Source organism: Amblyraja radiata, chromosome 15 (assembly GCF_010909765.2).
Source record: "Amblyraja radiata isolate CabotCenter1 chromosome 15, sAmbRad1.1.pri, whole genome shotgun sequence".
NCBI classification, from domain to species: Eukaryota; Metazoa; Chordata; class Chondrichthyes; order Rajiformes; family Rajidae; genus Amblyraja; species Amblyraja radiata.
In genome coordinates, this window is record NC_045970.1 from 53,777,141 (window position 1) to 53,798,416 (window position 21,276).

The window sequence follows — 21,276 nt, forward strand, 5'->3', positions numbered from 1 at the left end:
CACCGAAACATAGAAACATAGGTGCAGGAGTAGGCCATTCGGCCCTTCGAGCCTGCACCGCCATTCAATATGATCATGGCTGATCATCCAACTCAGTATCCTGTACCTGCCTTCTCTCCATACCCCCTGATCCCTTTAGCCACAAGGGCCACATCTAACTCCCTCTTAAATATAGCCAACGAACTGTGGCCTCAACTACCTTCTGTGGCAGAGAATTCCACAGATTCACCACTCTCTGTGAAAAATGTTTTCCTCATCTCGGTCCTAAAAGATTTCCCCCTTATCCTTAAACCGTGACCCCTTGTTCTGGACTTCCCCAACATCGGGAACAGTCTTCCTGCATCTAGCCTGTCCAACCCCTTAAGAATTTTGTAAGTTTCTATAAGATCCCCCCTCAATCTTCAAACTTTTAGCGAGTACAAGCCGAGTCTATCCAGTCTTTCTTTATATGAAAGTCCTGACATCCCAGGAATCAGTCTGGTAAACCTTCTCTGTACTCCCTCTATGGCAAGAATGTCTTTCCTCAGATTAGGAGACCAAAACTGTACGCAATACACCAGGTGTGGTCTCACCAAGACCCTGTACAACTGCAGTAGAACCTCCCTGCTCCTATACTCAAATCCTTTTGCTATGAATGCTAACATACCATTTGCTTTCTTCACTGCCTGCTGCAACTGCATGCCTACTTTCAATGACTGGTGTACCATGACACCCAGGTCTCGTTGCATCTCCCCTTTTCCTAATCGGCCACCATTCAGATAATAGTCTACTTTCCTGTTTTTGCCACCAAAGTGGATAACCTCACATTTATCCACATTATGCTGCAAGCACACTTAGACCATAACCCTCCATTCCTTTCCCGTCCATATGCCTATCCAATTTATTTTTAAATGATAAAAACGAACCTGCCTCCACCACTTCCACTGGAAGCTCATTCCACACAGCTACCGCTCTCTGAGTAAAGAAGTTCCCCCTCATGTTGCCCCTAAACTTTTGTCCCTTAATTCTCAAATCATGTCCTCTTGTTTGAATCTTCCCTACTCTCAATGGAAAAAGCTTATCCACGTCAACTCTGCCTATCCCTCTCAACACGACAAAAGCTTTTCACTGTACCTCGACACAAGTGACAATAAACAGACATGCACAGACATGTGAGCAGCCCCTACCCAGTGTGAATTCCCTGCTGGGCCACCAGGTTACTAGTATCAGTTGGGAGAGGCAAGTGTCTTCTCCACGGCGTGAACTTGCTGGTGGGTCTTCAGGTTGGAAAACCGTGTGAATCCCTTCCCGCACTCAGAGCAGATGAACAGTCTCTCCCCGGTGTGAACTTGCTCGTGTCTCTTCAGGTAGATCAACCTAGTGAACCCCTTCCCGCACTCAGAACAGATGAACGGCCTCTCCCCGGTGTGAGTTCGCTGGTGCAATTGCAGCCGAGACACATCTAGAAATACTTTCCCGCACACGGAACAAGTGAACGGCCTCTCCGTGGTGTGAAGTCGCTCGTGTTTTTTCAGGTAGTTCAACCCAGTGAATCCCTTCCCACACACAGGACAGGCGAACGGCCTCTCGCCAGTGTGAATCCGCTGGTGTGAACGTAGCCGGTATAAATGTATAAATCCCTTCCCACACTCAGAACAAGTGAACGGCCTCTCCCCGGTGTGAATAGGCTGGTGTGTCTGTAGCTGAGATAATTGTACAAACCCCATCCCACACACGGAACAAGTGAACGGCCTCTCCCCAGTGTGAATTCGCCGGTGGGTCAGCAAGCTGGAAGAATCACTGAATCCCTTCCCACACTCAGAGCAGATGAATGGCTTGTCCCCGCTGTGAATCTGCTCGTGTCTCTGTAGCCCAGAGAAATCAATAAACCCCTTCCCGCACACAGAGCAGGTGAACGGCCTCTCTCCAATGTGTATTCGCTGGTGTGACTGCAGGTGAGAGGATTGTATAAACCCCTTCCCACACTCATAGCAGGTGAACGGCCGCTCCCCGCTGTGAATCCGCTGGTGTTTCTGTAGTCCCGATAGTTGAGTAAATCCCTTGCCGCAGTCAGAGCAGGTGAAGGGTTTCTCCCCGGTGTGAAGCTGGTAGTGTGTCCTGAGATTCGACAATTGTACGTACCCTTTCCCACACACGGAGCAGGTGAACGGCCTCTCTCCCGTGTGAATCTGCCGGTGTCTCTGCAGCCCGGACAGTGCAGTGAATCCCTTCCCACACTCAGAGCAGGTGAACGGCCTCTCCCCGGAGTGAGTTCGCTGGTGCCTCTTCAGGTAGCAGACTTGAGCGAATCCCTTCCCGCAATCGGGGCAGGCAAACGGTTTCTCCACGGTGTGATCTTGCTGGCTGGGAGATTGAGCGAGTCCCTGCCCACGCTCAGGGCTGGTGGACGATTTCTCCATAGCTGCAAGCGGTCTGGTGTCTTGGCGGCTCAGCTGACACAGTGAATCCCTCCCGCGCGTTCAGCTGCTGGTGAACTGAAGGAGTTTGAGATTCCCGGACGTCGATCCTCGGCCTGTTCTATCCTGTAAAAAGAGTTTACAATAAATTAACAGTTTATAGAATTATCTATAATATCTTATTGGAAAGATATTGTCAAGCTTGAAAGGGTTCAGAAAAGGTTTACGAGGATGTTGCCAGGAATAGAGGGTGTGAGCTACAGGGAGAGGTTGAGCAGGCTGGGACTCTATTCCATGGAGCGCAGGAGGATGAGGGGGAGATCTTATAGAGTTGTACAAAATCATGAAAGGAATAGATCGAGTAGATACACAGTCTTTTATCCAGAGTAGGGGAATCGAGGACCAAAGGACATGGGTTCAAGGTGAAGGGGAAAAGATGTAATAGGAATCATAGAAACATAGAAAATAGGTGCAGGTGTAGAGGCCATTCGGCCCTTCGAGCCTGCACCGCCATTCAATATGATCATGGCTGATCATCCAACTCAGTATCCTGTACCTGCCTTCTCTCCATACCCCCAAATCCCTTTAGCCACAAGGACCACATCTAACTCCCTCTTAAATATAGCCACTGAACTGGCCTCAACTACTTTCTGTGGCATAGAATTCCACAGATTCACCACTCTCTGTGTGAATTTTTTTTTCTTATCTCGGTCCTAATAGACTTCCCCCTTATCCTTAAACTGTGACCACTTGTTCTGGACTTCCCCAACATCGGGAACAATCTTCCTGCATCTAGCCTGTCCAACCCCTTAAGAATTTTGTACGTTTCTATAAGATCCCCCCTCAATCTTCTAAATTCTAGCGAGTACAAGCCGAGTCTATCCAGTCTTTATCATATGAAAGTCCTGACATCCCAGGAATCACTCTGGTGAACCTTCTCTGTACTCCCTCTATGGCAAGAATGTCCTTCCTCAGATTAGGAGACCAAAACTGTACGCAAGACTCCAGGTGTGGTCTCACCAAGACCCTGTACGACTGCATTAGAACCTCCCTGCTCTTATATTCAAATCCTTTTGCTATGAATGCTAACATACCATTCGCTTTCTTCACTGCCTGCTGCACCTGCATGCCTACTGTCAATGACTGGTGTACCATGACACCCAGGTCTCGTTGCATCTCCCCTTTTCCTAATCGGCCACCATTCAGATAATAGTCTACTTTCCTGTTTTTGCCACCAAAGTGGATGACCTCACATTTATCCACATTATACTGCATATATCTCGGAGGCATTTTCCAAATTCCCTTTCTTGGGGGTCCTGAACCAACCTGATTTTCCCAGCCTACCTGCATATTGAAATCACCCATCACCACAGTGGCATTACCTTTGTTACATGCCAATTTTAACTCCTTCTGCAACTTACACCCTATATCCAGGCTACTATTTGGGGGTCTGTAGATAACACCAATTAGTGTCTTCTTACCTTTGCAACGCCTCAATTCTATCCACAGCGACTCTACCTCGTCAGTCCCTCTGTCTCCCCTCGCAAGGGACTGAATTTAATAGACACATAGAAAATAGGTGCAGGAGTAGGCCATTCGGCCCTTCGAGCCCGCACCGCCATTCAATATGATCATGGCAGTTTTGGGGACAGAGCCTTCTCCAGGGCAGCTCCCAGGCTCTGGAACTCCCTCCCCCAACTGATCCGCAATTCCGTGTCCCTCACCATCTTCCAGTCCCGCCTCTAGACCCATCTCTTCACCTCTGCCTATCCTTAGCCCCACGTCCCCCTCCCTTTTCATCTGTGCTTGAATTGCCTCATATTGTGTTTTGAATTGAATTCTGTCTTTAATTTTGTGTACTAGTCATGTCTCTACTATTTATTTCATTCCGCTTACATGTTTTTCCTCTACTTGCTAAATTTTTGTAAGGTGCCCTTGAGACTCTTGAAAGGCGCCCATAAATAAAATTTATTATTATTATTATTATTATTATGGCTGATCATCCAACTCAGTATCCCGTACCTGCCTTCTCTCCATACCCCCCTGATCCCTTTAGCCACAAGGGCCACATCTAACTCCCTCTTAAATATAGCCAATGAACTGTGGCCTCAACTACCTTCTGTGGCAGAGAATTCCACAGATTCACCACTCTCTGTGTGAAAAATGTTTTTCTCATCTCAATCCTAAAAGATTTCCCCTAAAAGATGCCTCACCAACAGAGCTACCCCACAGACCTGCCTGTCCTTGCTATAGGACATCACAGACGTTCAGGTTTGTAGGTTCATTGACTTGATGTTACTGGTGTAACTGTAAATGTATAAATAAATGTCCCTATTGTGTGTATGTGTGGGGGTCGTGTTAACGTCCGGGGATTGTTCCAGTCACGACCCTTATTTTGTGGCCGGCTGCGTTACTCCAGCACTTTGTGTCTTTTCCTTGTGAAGCCGCGCCCGCAGTTCCCTGTGTCTAGAACAAGGTCCTTGATCCGCGCTCCTACCTGCAGCCGATCCTCCGGAGTCTTTTGTCCACGGACCGCATGCGCGACTTGGCCGCACCCACTTCCGGCTCCGCCGCGCCTGCGCGCCGCTTGGTATCGCCTGCGACATAGGGCGAGTTCTGGGGCGCGGGCGTTTCTGGGTAAATCGGGCGCCATGGAGCATGACCTGAAATCACCGGCTCAGCGTTCCCCAGCCACTTTGCCCTTGTAGGTGGAGAACAGTAACCTCTCGCAACCGATGTGTGTCGTTTAGTTGTGAACATCATTACATTTACATGTGTCGAAATTCCGACATGAACCAAGAACTGTTTTTCCCCTAGGTACACTGGGGAAACTCAGCGGGTGCGGCAGCATCTATGGAGCGAAGGAAATAAATGTAAAATGTATAAATGTGAAATTGTCCCTAGTGTGTGTAGGATGATGTTAGTGTGCGGAGATCGCTGGTCAGCGTGGACTCGGTGGGGCCGAAGGGCCTGTTTCCGCGCTGTATCTCTAAACTAAACACGTGACAATAAACTAAACTGAACTGAAGAAGGGTTTCGGCCCGAAACGTTGCCTATTTCCTTCGCTCCATAGATGCTGCTGCACCCGCTGAGTTTCTCCAGCATTTTTGTCTACCTTCGATTTTCCAGCATCTGCAGTTCCTTCTTAAACACTTGTATGTGGAGAAAAACAGTGACCTCTCGCAACCGGTGTGGTCGTTTAGTTGTTGAACATCATTACATTTACAAGTGTCAAAATTCAGACTTATGAACCAATAACATCCAAGCGAAAGGAAGTCTCCGGAGATTCACCTTTGCACATGAACAATACCATCATTTCAGCAGCAAAAGATAAAGCCGAAGCTCTTGGTCGTCAGTTTTGCTCAGTTTTTACCAGAGGAAAACAATCTGATTTTCCTGATCTTGGCCCCAGTAGCGTTCCTAGTAGCGGTGGTGACTTGCTCATCACCAAAGAGGGAGTTGAAAAGGTAGACAAAAATGCTGGAGAAACTCAGCGGGTGAGGCAGCATCTATGGAGCGAAGGAAATAGGCGACGTTTCGGGTCGAGACCCTTCTTCAATCCAGCATCTGCAGTTCCTTCTTAAACAGTGAGTTGAAAAGCTTTTGTCTGAATTGAAATCCTCTTCATGCCTGTGGCCCAGAGGGCATGAATTTGTGAAATTTGAGCAATGTATGTAGACTGTATTGAATAATTTGTACAGACTCCGAAAATGTTGGATGAATTTTTGCACAGTTCGTGTATTGTATATATTTGCACGGCCATCGTAGAGTCTGTTCTCACCTTCTCCATCATGGTCTGGTTTGGCTCAGCCACCAAGCACGACACCTGGAGGCTGCAGCGAATCATCCGATCAGCTGAGAAGGTTATTGGCTGCAACCTTCCCTCCATTGATGAACTGTACACTGCAAGGGCCAGGAAGCGAGCGGGCAAGATCATCTCTGACCCCCTCTCACCCTGGCCACAAACTCTTTGAATCACTTCCCTCTGGAAGGCGACTCCGGACTGTCAAAGCTGCCACAGCCGGACATAAAAACAGTTTTTATCCACGAGTAGTTGCTCTACTCAACAGCCAAAAATCTGTAGCCTCCCTTTGATCTGGTGTTTTGTTGGTTCACATGCTTGATCAATGGTGTTTTATCATTAATGTCTTATTATTATGAATGTTTAGGGTTTTCTGAGTCATTCGTAACTGTCACTGTATGTCATGTTGTTACATGTGGGTGGAGCACCAAGGCAAATTCCTTGTATGTGAATACTTGGCCAATAAACGTACTTACTTACTTACTTTATTACCTGATCTATTTTGAAATTTAAAAAAAATGTCATTCTAGCATTGCTCCAATCCTCCAGATATTATTCCAGAAATCAATTTCTACCAGAGAACTGCAGTGACTGGTGTAATGCAAACATCTCCCCAATTTACAAAAAGAGCGACCACTCAAATCCAGCCAATTATCGTCAGGTATCCTTGACTTCAATTGTCTGCAAACTTCTTGAGCATATTATTCATGGCCATGTTATGAGGCATTTTGAAATACACAATATACTAGTTGAGCGGCAACTTGGATTCCGCAAAGGCAGGTCATGCGAGACCCTGGTTAATAGAAACATAGAAACATAGAAATTAGGTGCAGGAGTAGGTCATTCGGCCCTTCGAGCCTGCACCGCCATTCAATATGATCATGGCTGATCATCCAACTCAGTATCCCGTACCTGCTTTCTCTCCATACTCTCTGATCCCCTTAGCCACAAGGGCCACATCTAACTCCCTCTTAAATATAGCCAATGAACTGGCCTCGACTACCCTCTGTGGCAGGGAGTTCCAGAGATTCACCACTCTCTGTGTGAAAAAAGTTCTTCTCATCTCGGTTTTAAAGGATTTCCCCCTTATCCTTAAGCTGTGACCCCTTGTCCTGGACTTCCCCAACATCGGGAGCAATCTTCCTGCATCTAGCCTGTCCAACCCCTTAAGAATTTTGTAAGTTTCTATAAGATCCCCTCTCAATCTCCTAAATTCTAGAGAGTATAAACCAAGTCTATCCAGTCTTTCTTCATAAGACAGTCCTGACATCCCAGGAATCAGTCTGGTGAACCTTCTCTGCACTCCCTCTATGGCAATAATGTCCTTCCTCAGATTTGGAGACCAAAACTGAGGAATAACAGTCTGGATAACAGAGGGCAGGCCAATCTTATTATAATGGACTTTAGCAAGGCCTTCGACACCGTTCCCCACCGTAGGTTGATGGGCAAGGTTCACTACGTTGGCATCTGTAATAACATCTACTCCTGGATTGATTCATTCCTCACCAAACGTCATCAAAAGGTTGGAGTAGACGGTGAGGCTTCACAACAATATCCAGTCGAGTCCGGCGAGCCACAGGGAACGGTGTTGGGGCCCTTGCTGTTTCTGATTTACATCAACGATCTCCATGCTGTGACGTCTCGTCGGCTCAGTTGACACAGTGAAAGCCCCCTACCACTCGTTCAGGTACTGGTGAACTGAACGACGCGGCATATCCGATGGTTGACTTTGAGCTTCCCGTACACAAATCTTCTGCTTGTACTACCCTGAATACGAGAGTTCACAAAACAAACATTAACAGGTAAGTGTTCCAAACTTGGTCATTTTAGTCTCTACTAGACCAAGTGGGACCCGTTGGGCCCTGTTCCCCCAACGCAATATTCCTCCACTCACCCATAGCCCTCAACTGTGCAGGCGCGGCTGATGTTTTCAAAGTTTAAAATGGTAATAATGTAAAATATATCACTGTGAACGCATCTCAATCTCACCTGCCCTCTGCTTCCTCCGCTCACCCCCTCCCTCCCTTCCTCTCTTTCCCCTCCCTCCCCTCCTCTCTTTCCCCTCCCTCCCCTCCTCTCTCTTCCCCCTCCCTCCCCTCCACCCTCTTCCCCCTCCCTCCCCTCCACCCTCTTCCCCCTCCCCTCCTCCATTCTTTCCCCTCTCCCACTCCCTCCCTCTCCTTTCACCCACCCTCAGTCACTCCCTCCCTCCCTCCATAACCCCTCTCTACCCCCCTCCTCTCCCTCTACCCCCCACTCCCACCTTTCCCACCCCCCACTGCCATCCTCTCTCTCTCTATCCCCCTTCCTCCCCCACTCTCCCGTCCCCTCCCTCCTCCTCTCCCACAACCCCCCCACCCTCCCTCCTCACCTCCCCAGGATCTCGATGTAAACCACGTCGGCGATGAAGTTGTACTTGATGCGGGGGCTGTCAGGAGGTGGGGGAGGGAGATGCCGAGGCTGCGGCCTAGTCCTCGCCCCGGGTCCCGCTCCTCCCCACCCCCACAGCAGGGCCCGGAGCAGGGGGCTATGGTGGAGTGGTGGAATATTGTGTTGGGGAATGGGTTGCGTTGGGGGACCAGGCATCTCATGTGATTGGACCCAACGGGTCCCACGTTGTCTAGTACATAGATATAGATAGAGGGTGAGTTGAAGCATCACTCTGTGACAGCGAGGCTGACAGGAAGCTGGGGGAACAAACTGGCTGGCGGCAATCTACGTCAACTTTCTATTTGTCTGCGCCACAGTGGGCCGTCTCTGCCAGTCATCTACCTGTGATTTGGCCTATTCTTTTTTACTCCATCAACGAGGGTAACCTCGCCTGTTGGGCAAGTCCCACGTCCCCACTATGAGCATTTAGAAACATAGAAACATAGAAATTAGGTGCAGGAGTAGGCCATTCGGCCCTTCGAGCCTGCACCGCCATTCAATATGATCATGGCTGATCATTTCCGTGGCCAGTCCCGTGGATATTCTGCTTTATGGTGACCCACCCCCAGGGGATTGATGGTGATGAACTGTACGATGGCAATGCCATTGAGTGCCAGTTAGATGACCGTGCTCCTGTAAACATAGAAATTAGGTGTAGGAGTAGAGGCCATTCGGCCCTTCGAGCCTGCACCGCCATTCGATATGATCATGGCTGATCATCCAACTCAGTATCCCATCCCTGCCTTCTCTCCATACCCCCTGATCCCTTTAGCCACAAGGGCCACATCTAACTCCCTCTTAAATATAGCCAATGAACTGGCCTCAACTACCTTCTGTGGCAGAGATTTCCACAAATTCACCACTCTCCGTGTAATTGCTTGTATCTTCTGATCACACTCTCTTGAGGCAGGAAATCCATGCTTGTAGTCACAAACACGCTCTGCGGCTCTGCAACACTTCGCGGGTGGTCTTGGCAATGGCCGCCTCCTTACCCACAACGCCCCGCGAGGCAGAAAGCGGTCTATGCGTCGCCGTGCAGTCGATGCGCATGCGCCGCTCGGACCGGCTGCCCCCGGGCAACGTCACTGACGGGCGGGGAATCCCCGGGGGGAAGGGGAAGGGGAAGGGCCAGCAGCGCCCCCAGCTGGCGGGACACCGTGTGCCCGGGGGCCGCACTGATTCTCCCCGCAGCCGGGGGGCCGCTCCTGTAACTCATTCACTCAGATTGAAGAATGTGGACCCCCTGGGTCATCGAAGGAGCAGTGGCAGGGCCAGCTGGGCCGAATGGCCTCTCCACCTGCATCGAGTGTGTTGCAGAGACAAGGACCTGAGACACTGGGTTTACAATCAAACTCATTCATTTATCACAGACCCAGAATATTAAATCCCAGTGTTTAAGAAGGAACTGCAGATGCTGGAAAATTGAAGGTAGGCAAAAAATGCTGGAGAAACTCAGCGGGTGCAGCAGCATCATCTATGGAGCGAAGGAAATAGGCAACGTTTCGGGCCGAAACCCTTCTTCAGACTAAAGATCTTATATCTTATAGCTATAGGGAGGTTTCACGGCAGTCGGGTCACGACCCATGTCCCGTACTGCTGCTACGCTACTCCAAATGGATTACACGCGATGAACTCCAGGTAGGCACTTACCATTGTTTCCAGCGTAGCGGGCCCGTTAAAACCCCACCGCTGAAATTGTCAATTTTTGCGCTGTAAATAATTATGGAAATCGGGATAAGCGTGTGAGACATTTAGCCTATTTCAGAATTGCAAAGGTGAGGAGAAATGACGGTAGATAATAATAATAACAATAATAAATTTTATTTATGGGCGCCTTTCAAGAGTCTCAAGGACACCTTACAAAAATTTAGCAGGTAGAGGAAAAACATGTAAGGGGAATGAAATAAAGAGTAGAGACATGACTAGTACACAAAGTAAAGACAGAATACAATTCAAAACACAATATGAGGCAATTAATGCACAGATGAAAAGGGACGGGACGTGGGGCTAAGGATAGGCAGAGGTGAAGAGATGGGTCTTGAGGCGGGACTGGAAGATGGTGAGGGACACGGAATTGCGGATCAGTTGGGGGAGGGAGTTCCAGAGCCTGGGAGCTGCCTTGGAGAAGGCTCTGTCCCCAAAACTGCGGAGGTTGGACTTGTGGATGGAGAGGTGACCGGCTGATGTGGATCTGAGGGACCGTGAGGGTTGGTAGGGGGAGAGGAGGTCAGTGAGATATGGGGGGGCCAGATGGTGGAGGGCTTTGTAGGTGAGGATCAGGATTTTGTAGGTGATCCGGTGGGAGATGGGAAGCCAGTGAAGTTGTTTGAGGACTGGAGTGATGTGATGCCAGGATTTGGTGTGGGTGATGAGTCGGGCGGCTGCGTTCTGGACCAGTTGGAGTCGGTTGATGTAGGTGGAGCTGATGCCAAGGAGAAGTGAGTTGCAAATAGAAGCGAGAGCTGAAGGGACAACAACAGCCAGAGTAATTTTTTTAAATCGCCCATGGTTCTCGTGGGTTTTTACATACAAAATGAAAATGCATCTGAATAAATATTTACAGCCAGATTTATCACCTGAGACTTTTTAGATGCCAAAGGAATCAAGAAAAAACACAAATAATGCCTTACTGTTGATGAAATGCAGTGAGCAAACGCGATAATTCCCAATATTTTCAATGTTTACCAAGCACACTAGCTGCTGTTGTCCCTTCAGTTCTCGCTTCTCTTTACCTTCATTTCGCTACGCGTTTGGAATTCTAAAGTTGGTTACATGTCTCTCACAGTCACCCCGACTCCCACAATTTTTTTTCAGCGCAAAAATTCAGCATTTTGGCGGTTTTTAACAGGTAGGAAAGTACGTGTTTCTAGCATTAATAACATATACTGGAAGTGACGGATGTCTTCCAGTTGGATTTAGCGGCTCCGTGCGTCGAGCCCTATGACCCAGTGACCTTTCGTGCAACCACCCTATATAAGATCTTTGCTTCAGACTGATAGGGGGGGGGGGGGGGGGGGGGGAGAAGAAAGGAAAAAGGAGGAGGAGGAGCCCGAGGGCTGAGGGAGAGATAGGAAGGAGAGGAGACAGCAAGGGTTAACAGAATTGTGAGAATTCAATGTTCATGCCACCAGGATGCAGACTACCCAAGCGGAATATGAGGTGCTGTTCCTCCAATTTCCGGTGTAATTCCAGCTCAGATACAGCAATGACAATAGCAATTGTAATCATGTATTGTCTTTCCTTAAAATGAATGAGTGAATACTTTATTGTCACAGGTGACAAGTCATAGTTAAACACTTTGCTTGCCTACCCACTTATTCTCTCCCCCACCCCTCATGGGCGGTCCCCCCACACCTGGTCCCCCTTTGTTGTTCACCCCCCCCCCCCCGATCCCCATCACAACGGTTCCCCCCCACTCTGGTTCCTTTTTGTTCCCACCAGCACATCCTCCGGCCCCATACGTGGCCCGCCCAAGACTATTGCACTGGCTACCGCTGGTCGGCCCAGGCAGGCTCCACCCCCCCAGCAACAGAAGCTTCTTCACTGTACCTCGCTACACGTGACAATAAACAAGAAAATAATCTCACCCCCCCCCGATCGTGCCCAGTGCAGTACTCAGTCCTAGATGTGATGAGCAGACACCACAGACTCCAACACCAGCAGACACTTGTGGACTTAAGCTTGAACAGAGCTTTGTTGAACAGCAGGTGGACGCAAAATGCTGGAGTAACTCAGCGGCACAGACAGAAGGGAAGAAGGGTCTCCAGAGATTCCTTCTCTCCAGAGATGCTGCCTGCCCCGCTGAGTTACTCCAGCATTTTGTGTCAACCTTCAATTTAAACCAGCATCTGCAGTTCTTCTCCACACATTAGATCAACAGCAAAAGTATTCAGCAACTGCGATGGTTAACCCTGACCTCCCTCCCCCAGTGTGAACTCCCTCATGGGTTACCAGGTTGGGAGACGGAGTAAGTCTCTCCCCACACACAGAACAGGTGAACTCAGCCACAACTCAGTGTGAAGTTTCTGGTGTTTCTTCAGGTTGCAGGCTTGAGAGAACCCCTTCCCACAACCAGAGCAGGTGAACGGCTTCTCCCCGGTATGAATCAGCTGATGTGTCAGTAGCCTCGATGATGAGGTCAATCCCTTCCCACAAACAGAGCAGGTGAAGGGCTTCTCCCCCGTGTGAATTATCTGGTGTGTCGTTAGGTTGCCGGCTTGAATGAACGCCTTCCCACAATCAGAGCAGGTGAACGGCCTCTCCCCAGTGTGAATCCGCTGGTGTGACTGTAGGTGGCATAACTGCATAAACCCCTTCCCACACTCAGAGCAGGTGAACGGCCTCTCCCCGGTGTGAATCAGCTGATGTGTCTGCAGCCCAGATGATGCAGTAAATCCCTTCCCACACAAAGGACAGATGAAGGGCTTCTCCCCTGTGTGAATTATCTGGTGTGTCCTCAGGTTGCCGGCCTGAGAGAATCGCTTCCCACAATCGGGACAGGGAATTGTTTTCTGGGCAATCTGGACAAGTTCAGCGTGAACTTGCTTTTGGTGTCTCTTCAGGTTGTTTGCTTGAGTGAATCCCTTCCCACAATCGGGACAGGGAAATGGTTTCTCCACAGCGTGATCTTGCTGGTGGGAAGATTGAGTGAATCCCAGCTCACTCTCAGAGCTAGTGAATAATGTCTCCATGCTGGGGAATTTATGGTGCCTCGTCGGCTCAGTTGACACAGTGAATCCCTCCCACGCGTTCAGGTGCTGGTTAACTGAAGGAGTTTGAGATTCCCGAGCATCAATATCCTCTGCTTGTTCTATCCTGTAAGAAAAGGTTTACACTAAATTAACAGGCAAAGATCAGTGTTTCAGACGAGGTGATTTTAGTCTCCATGGTTTGCTGTTTTCGATAAATCACTGGATTCATAGAAACATAGAAAATAGGTGCAGGGGTAGGCCATTCAGCCCTTCGAGCTTGCACCGCCATTCAATATGATCATGGCTGATCATCCAACTCAGTATCCCATCCCTGCCTTCTCTCCATACCCCCTGATCCCTTTAGCCACATCTAACTCTCTCTTAAATATAGCCAATGAACTGGCCTCGACTACCTTCTGTGGCAGAGAATTCCAGAGATTCACCACTCTCTGTGTGAAAAATGTTTTTCTCATCTCCGTCCTAAAAGACTTCCCCCTTATCCTTAAACTGTGACCCCTTGTTCTGGACTTCCCCAACATCGGGAACAATCTTCCTGCATCTAGCCTGTCCAACCCCTTAATAATCTTGTAAGTTTCTAAGATGCTGACTCTCACTCACCTATTCCTTTTCTCCACAGATGCTATCTGACTGAGTTATCCCCTCCTCAATCTTCTAAATTCTAGCGAGTACAAGCCGAGTCTATCCAGTCTTTCTTCATATGAAAGTCCTGACATCCCAGGAATCAGTCTGGTGAACCTTCTCTGTACTCCCTCTATGGCAAGAATGTCTTTCCTCAGATTAGGAGACCAAAACTGTACGCAATACTCCAGGTGTGGTCTCACCAAGACCCTGTACAACTGCAGTAGAACCTCCCTGCTCCTATACTCAAATCCTTTTGCTATGAATGCTAACATACCATTCGCTTTCTTCACTGCCTGCTGCACCTGGATGCCTACTTTCAATAACAGTTTCGATTCACTCAGTAATTTATGACACTGCTAAATAAGGCACAGACACGCACGTATCCCCAAACGCACTCGCAAACCTCGAGTACACGGCAGAGCATGCCGCAGGATGTTATGTTCAAGATCACCAGACACCGTTCGCGACACGGTCCAAGGCTGAGGTCCACGGTCCAACCGAAAGGGCGCCCAACGCCAATCTTTATGGCATTTCTTATCAGAGCAGATACTGCCCCAATCATAAGCCCCACCTTGTCTGCAAGGTTTCTACGCTACTAGCGGCAGGGGGAGGGGGAGCGGGTGGTCGACCCCACTATTGCTGTCGTGTTTTGTCCGCCAGCGCAACCTTTCCCCCAGAGAATGTCCTGGGAAAGGCTGCGCTGCCAGGCAACGATCACAGGCGTGAGGAGATAACGAGTCTGGAAACTTGTTTTGGGGAGGCTATGGAATGTCTGGCTGCTGACGGAGCTGAGAACTCCATTTCACGTTTTAGCTCAAATTGTCAGTTTAACCCTTACACTACACTACACCCCTTGGAGTCATGAGTCTACATTAATCCCCCCCCCCCCCCCCCCTATCTAACTACATGTTACCGAGTATACAAACAATAATAATCAAAAGTACTTCTTTGGAGCGCAGAAGGTTAAAGGGGGACTTGATAGAGGTCTTTAAAATGATGAGAGGGATAGACAGAGTTGACGTGGATAAGCTTTTCCCATTGAGAGTAGGGAAGATTCAAACAAGAGGACATGATTTGAGAATTAAGGGACAAACCTTTATGGGTAACATGAGGGGGAACTTCTTTACTCAGAGGGTGCTAGCGGTGTGGAATGAGCTTCCAGTGGAAGTGGTGGAGGCAGGTTCGATTTTATCATTTAAAAATAAATTGGATAGGTATATGGACGGGAAAGGAATGGAGGGTTATGGCCTGAGTGCAGGTAGATGGGACTAGGGGAGAGTAAGTGTTCGGCACGGACTAGAAGGGCCGAGATGGCCTGTTTCCGTGCTGTAATTGTTATATGGTTATATATTGTATAATAATCATATCTATGAATGTGAGGTGATTATGTGTTAAATTAACTATCCGTTCCATAATGGCGTGAGTTATGGGTTCGATCAGACACTGAGCTAGTTTCACCTGTATCTCCTCCAACCTCATCTACTGCATCCGCTGCTCTAGATGTCAGCTGATCTACATCGGTGAGACTAAGCGGAGGTTGGGCGATCGTTTCGCCGAACACCTCCGCTCAGTCCGCAATAACCAACCTGACCTCCCGGTGGCTCAGCACTTCAACTGCCCCTCCCATTCCCAATCCGACCTCTCTGTCCTGGGTCTCCTCCATTGCCAGAGTGAGCATCAGCGGAAATTGGAGGAACAGCACCTCATATTCCGCCTGGGGACCTTGCGTCCGGATGGCATTAACATTGAATTCTCCCAATTTTGCTAGCCCTTGCTGTCTCCTCCACTTCCTCAACCCTCTAGCTGTCTCCTCCCACCCTCCCATCCACCCGCCCTCGGGCTCCTCCTCCTCCCCTTTTCCTTCCTTCTCCCCCCCCCACCCCCCATCAGTCTGAAGAAGGGTTTCGGCCCGAAACGTCGCCTATTTCCTTCGCTCCATAGATGCTGCTGCACCCGCTGAGTTTCTCCAGCAATTTTGTGTACCTTCGATCTTCCAGCATCTGCAGTTCCTTCTTGAACACTGAGCTAGTTTCACTTAGTTAAGCTTATCTTAACCACTGTGCAGGCATCCTCGTGATTTACTAGCCCCTTTTAATCAGCCCAAGCATGCAGGGTGGTGTTTTGAACACAATTTCACCTCATATTAACCCCATACACCCCAAATTCCGGTTACATCCGGCCCTCAGGTTCAATGCCACCCCTCCACCCTCTTGGCACTCCTCACAGGGCAGTAGGGAAGCACACACGTGCACAATATGATGCCGACCACCACCAAAACAAGCCAACTCACCAGCCATTGCATAATATTATGCCCCCAGAAGTTCACACCTGGAACAGTGGATACAGTAGTTCATGAACCCTGTACCGTTTTCGTCTGAAGATGGGTCTCGAGCCGAAACGTCTCCCATTCCCTCTCTCCAGAGATGCTGCCTGTCCTGCTGAGTTACTCCAGCATTTTGTGTCTACCCTTTTCACCTTCCCAAAGTAAACAGTGAAACAAACATTCAATGATTCACCAGGGGAGAAAGAGTAGAAGAGTCCAGATGGGCCGAATGGCTCTGGGTATATTGCGTGCAGCGACACAGACATGGTTTATAGCAGATCTCCTTTATTTTAGATATTAAATTCCAGGCCAGTTATAACGGCAGAACAAACCCCAACTGTGCCAAATGACCAGGGTCTTGTCCAGGGTGTGATGAGCAGCAGCAGCAGTAACTGCAGAGTCCAACACCAGGAGCCACCACTGGACTTAGCAACTGGTCAAAGAGTGAAGAAACATCTTGTTGAAACTTCCACTCCAGTGTGAACTCGCTGATGAGCCATCAGGTTGGAAGACTGGGTGAATCTTTTCCCACACACAGAACAGGTGAACGGCTTCTCCCCGGTGTGAACCCGCTGGTGTGACCTGAGGTGCGATAATTGGATGAATCCCTTCCCACACACAGAGCAAGTGAACGGCCTCTCCCCGGTGTGAATCCGTTGGTGCGATTGAAGCTGAGATAATTGAATGAATCTCTTCCCACACACAGAACAGGCGAACGGCCTCTCCCCAGTGTGAATCCGCTGGTGTGACCCGAGATGCGATAATTGAATGAATCCCTTCCCACACTCAAAACAAATGAACGGCCTCTCCCCAGTGTGAATCCGCCAATGTGACTGTAGCTGAGATAACTGAATGAATCCCTTCCCACACTCAAAACAGATGAACGGCCTCTCCCCAGTATGAATCCGCCAGTGTGATTGTAGCTGAGATAACTGAGTGAATCCCTTCCCGCACTCAGAACAGACGAACGGCCTCTCGCCAGTGTGAACTCGCTGGTGTGTCTGCAGCTGAGATAACTGAATGAATCTTTTCCGGCACACAGAACAGGCGAACGGTCTCTCCCCGGTGTGAATCCGCTGGTGTACTAGCAGCCGGGAAGTTTGAGCGAATCCCTTCCCACACTCAGAGCAGGTGAATAATGTTTCCATGCCGTGACCCCCCCCTGGCACTTCGTCGGTCAGAATGTCACGGTGACTCCTTCCTGCACTTGGAGAGTTGAACAACCAACCTCCAGCGGGGACGCAGCTGTTGTGTTCTCAGGGAACTGGATCGAGAGCGTGATCCATATTTGTACTGCAAATGAAATATATGTTCACTTTTTGATCAATGACTTGAAGCAGCCGACAAGGTGGCATCCAATCTCACTCCAACATTGTACGCGTGCTTAGTTTCTCTGCATCGTGACCAGTTTGTTACCTTCAGCTGTGTCAAGGGTCGAAGCTCCCTCCACAGTCGGTTGTCTCAACACACTCACTCAAGGGTGGGAGAATCACTGCCCATGAGGTTACTGTACGGTACGTCATCCCTTTACGGAAATAAAGGAAACATGCATCCCCTTTTCCATAATACAAGGATCGATGACATTCAGGACCGGAGAACTGAACAACGCCACTGCAGATCAAATGTGTCGTTGAGCTTGCGATTGGCAGCTGCAAATTCTCCGCTTTTCCCCCCTGCAAAATGAGTTACAGAAAGGACATTAATTGGTTAAGTATAGTGTTTCAGATTAGATCATTTTAGTCTCTGTGGTGTGTTTACCAAAGTAAGATACAAAGTGCTTGAGTAACTCAGCGGATCAGACATCAACTCTGGAGGAAAAGGACTGGTGGTGTTTCAGGTCGACACCCTTCTTGAGAATGAAAGCTAGTGGAATCAAGGGAAAGGGGGAGAAGGCAGGCACGGGTTATTGATTGGGGACGATCAGTCATGATCACAATGAATGGCGGTGCTGGCTCGAAGGGCAGAATGGCCTCTTCCTGCACCTATTTTCTATGTTTAAGCATGGGGTGGGTGGTGTGAAGAGCAGGAGGTGGGAAAAGTCCAGGATCAATGGCCACAGAAGACCTCAGGCAGGGAGGTGCCTGGTAGACCCACTGTTGGCAGGGGGAGGTATGATCTCGAGAGGGGAACAATGTGGAGAACTGTAGAACCGGCAAAACGCCTGGGGTGGAAGTTATTTAAAATGAGAGAATTCAATGCTCACACCGCTGGGTTGTACAAATCAGATGCAGTTGGAGCAATGTGAGTGCAGCCTCACTCAAGCAATGGAAGGTGATAATACGCTCGGAGAAAAAGACACCTGTGTGTGTTTGGCCATGGCCGCCTCTTTACCCACAACCGCCCGCGAGACAGAAACCGGTCTATCCGTCACCGTGCAGTCGATGCGCATGCGCCGTCACTGACGGGCGGGAAACTCCCCGGGGCCCGGGTGCGGAGGGAGAGGAGAAGGACCAGCACGTGACGGGCCACCGGGTCCCCGGGGACCGCACCGATTCTCCCCGCAGCCGGGGGCCGCTCCTCAGGCCGGGCCTCGGTGCTGACTGATCCCGCGCCCGGATCCCCGCTCCTACCCGCCGCCGATCCTCCGGAGTCTTTTGTCCGCGGACCGCATGCGCGCCAGGGTCGCGCCACTTCCGGGCTCCCCGCGCCTGCGCAGTTCATATCGTCTGCAACATAGGGCGATTTCTGGGGCGCGGGGATTTCTGGGTAAGGACGGCGCCATGGAGATGACCTGAAATCACCGGCTCAACGTTCCCGAATGGAGAACAGTCACTTGGTCCTTTTGTGTGCCCCCAGACGTTGAAACCTGGAACAGTGGATACAGTAGATATAGTAAATCATGAGCCAAGTACCGTCGGGGGCTTTGACTTTGACTCTGACATCGGGGGGGAGAGTGCAGTGGAGAGAGAAGTTTTTTTGGCCTTCCATCACAGCAATGTGATGGATGTTTATGTAAATTATGTTGTGTCTTGGGTCTATTTGTTTGTAATGTATGGCTGCAGAAACGGCATTTCGTTTGGACCTCAAGGGGTCCAAATGACAATAAAGTGAATTGTAATTGTAAAAAAAAAATGTAATTTTTGTCTGAAGAAAGGTCTCAAGCCGAAACGTCTCCCATTCCTTCTCTCCAGAGATGCTGCCTGTCCCGCTGCGTCACTCCAGCATTCGCTTTCTTCACTGCCTGCTGGACCTGCATGCTTACTTTCATTGACTGATGAACAAGGACCCCCCAGATCCCGTTGTACTTCCCCTTTTCCCATTTAACTACATTTAGATCAAGACCTTCCTGTATTTGCCACCAAAGTGGATAACCTCACATTTATCCACATGACACTGAATCTGCCCACTCCCCCAACCTGTCCAAGTCACCCTGCATCATCACAGCATCCTCGTCACAGTTCACACTGCCACTCAGCTTTGTGTCATCTGCAAAATTGCTAATGTTACTTTTAATCCCTTCATCTAAATCATTAATGTATATTGTAAATAGCTGGGGTCCCAGCACCGAGCCTCGTGGTGCCCCACTAGTCACTGCCTGCCATTCTGAAAGGGATCCGTTAATCCCTATTTTGTTTCCTGTCTGAATTCTCTGGTGCGCCACTAACACAAAGGAATGATTGAATCACATCCCACTCAGAGCAGGTGAACGGCCTCTGCCCGGTGTGAATATTCTGGTGTCTCACTAACGTATACGATTGAGTGAATTCCTTACCACACTCGGAGCAGGTGAATGGGCTCTCCCCAGTGTGAACTTGCTGGTGCCTCTTCAAGTGACCCTCCCTCTTCATTCCCCTGTGCACCTCCCCTCCCCACTCCTTCCCTTCCTCTCCTTTCCCCAACCACTCCCTCCCACCATCCAAAATCCCTCTCCCCTCCCTCCGCCCCTCCTGTCCTGCTATCTCCCCCTCCTTCCCTACTCTCCCATCTCACCTCCACAGGATCTGCGCAGCCTCTCCCCGCCCCCGGTCCCCGCACCGGCTGCAACCCCAGCCCAGCTGTCGGGTCGCTGTTGTGAAGCGAAGAAAAAAAGGTGGCAGGCTGTAAAATTGAGGAAAGGCCGCGCTGAGGACACGTGGGTGTCCTTTTGACACCAGTCAAACAAAGAGGACAGGGGTGGGGCAAGTGGGGACACCGTTTTATTTTTTTAAGTTAAAATGTCAATAGCTTGTAAAATATAACATCAATCTGAGCAAAACGTGAAGGGCCTGTCCCACTTGATCGGGATTTGCGCGTAATTTACGCGACATCATTTACACGTCGTGACGCACGCGTTGTGCCGCACAAGTGATGCGCGCATGGTGCGCATTGTGAGTGGTGACGTAGGCAGTGACACGTGGTCGCGCGCGACACCCCAGGATTTTGAGATGTACAGAATCTTCATGCAAATGACGCACAAGTGGGACAGGCCCTTGATACACTACACCACAATTGTGAGTAAAATGGTGCAAAAAATTGTAGCACTATCGTGCACCATTTTGGCCAATGAACGAGATCACATACACCCACATGTGCACACGCAGACTCATCCACACACATAGAAATAAACAAGATGAGTATTTTAGTGATATACAGATAGGACCGACACGTTCCCCAGTGGCGGACCACCGTGTCCCCGCTCCTGCCTGCCGCCGATCCTTCCAGAGTCTTTTGCTCACGGTCCGCATGCGCGGCTTGGTCGCACCCACTTCCGGGCTCTCCGCGCCTGGTATCGCCTGCAACATAGGGCGAGTTCTCGGGCGTGGGGATTTTATGGGTAAAGAGGGCGCCATGGAAGTTCCCTAAAATCACCGGCTCAGCGTTCCCCAATGGACAACAGTCACTTGGTCCTTGTATGTGGAGGGTGTGCAATCAATTTAACCACAGCGACCTCTCACAAACGATGTGATCGATTACTTGTGAAACCCATCGCACGTGCAAGTGCCGGAAATTACAACTATGTCACTCATGAACCAATGGCAGGTTTCACCCTCCCTCCCCAGAGTAAACAGAGGA

General features: G+C 49.6%; 3 protein-coding genes across 5 annotated transcripts in view; all 3 read right to left on the reverse strand.

The window, feature by feature from the left end:
* LOC116981521 (gastrula zinc finger protein XlCGF26.1-like) overlaps positions 1-21,276 on the reverse strand; it is a 101,014-nt gene that overhangs the window by 60,325 nt on the left and 19,413 nt on the right. The window lies entirely within an intron of this gene.
* LOC116981535 (gastrula zinc finger protein XlCGF26.1-like) lies at positions 1,093-16,569 on the reverse strand. 2 transcript variants are annotated; one of them, XM_033034621.1, is made up of 4 exons: positions 16,327-16,569; positions 12,688-13,443; positions 11,594-11,620; positions 1,093-2,262 (listed from the first exon to the last, which is right to left on the reverse strand). In XM_033034621.1, exons 1-4 carry the CDS (start codon positions 16,548-16,550, stop codon positions 1,206-1,208), a joined length of 2,064 nt encoding a protein of 687 aa, XP_032890512.1. In that variant the 5' UTR covers positions 16,551-16,569; the 3' UTR covers positions 1,093-1,205. The 2 variants fall into 2 exon arrangements, with proteins under 2 accessions (XP_032890512.1, XP_032890511.1); XM_033034620.1 differs by lacking the exons at positions 11,594-11,620; positions 12,688-13,443; positions 16,327-16,569 and adding an exon at positions 4,894-4,966 and having other exon boundaries at positions 1,093-2,522.
* Positions 16,553-18,915, reverse strand: LOC116981573 (gastrula zinc finger protein XlCGF7.1-like). Of its 2 annotated transcripts, none has more exons than XM_033034689.1 (2): positions 18,620-18,915; positions 16,553-17,957 (listed from the first exon to the last, which is right to left on the reverse strand). In XM_033034689.1, exon 2 carries the CDS (start codon positions 17,430-17,432, stop codon positions 16,722-16,724), a length of 711 nt encoding a protein of 236 aa, XP_032890580.1. In that variant the 5' UTR covers positions 17,433-17,957; positions 18,620-18,915; the 3' UTR covers positions 16,553-16,721. The 2 variants fall into 2 exon arrangements, with proteins under 2 accessions (XP_032890580.1, XP_032890581.1); XM_033034690.1 differs by having other exon boundaries at positions 18,855-18,902.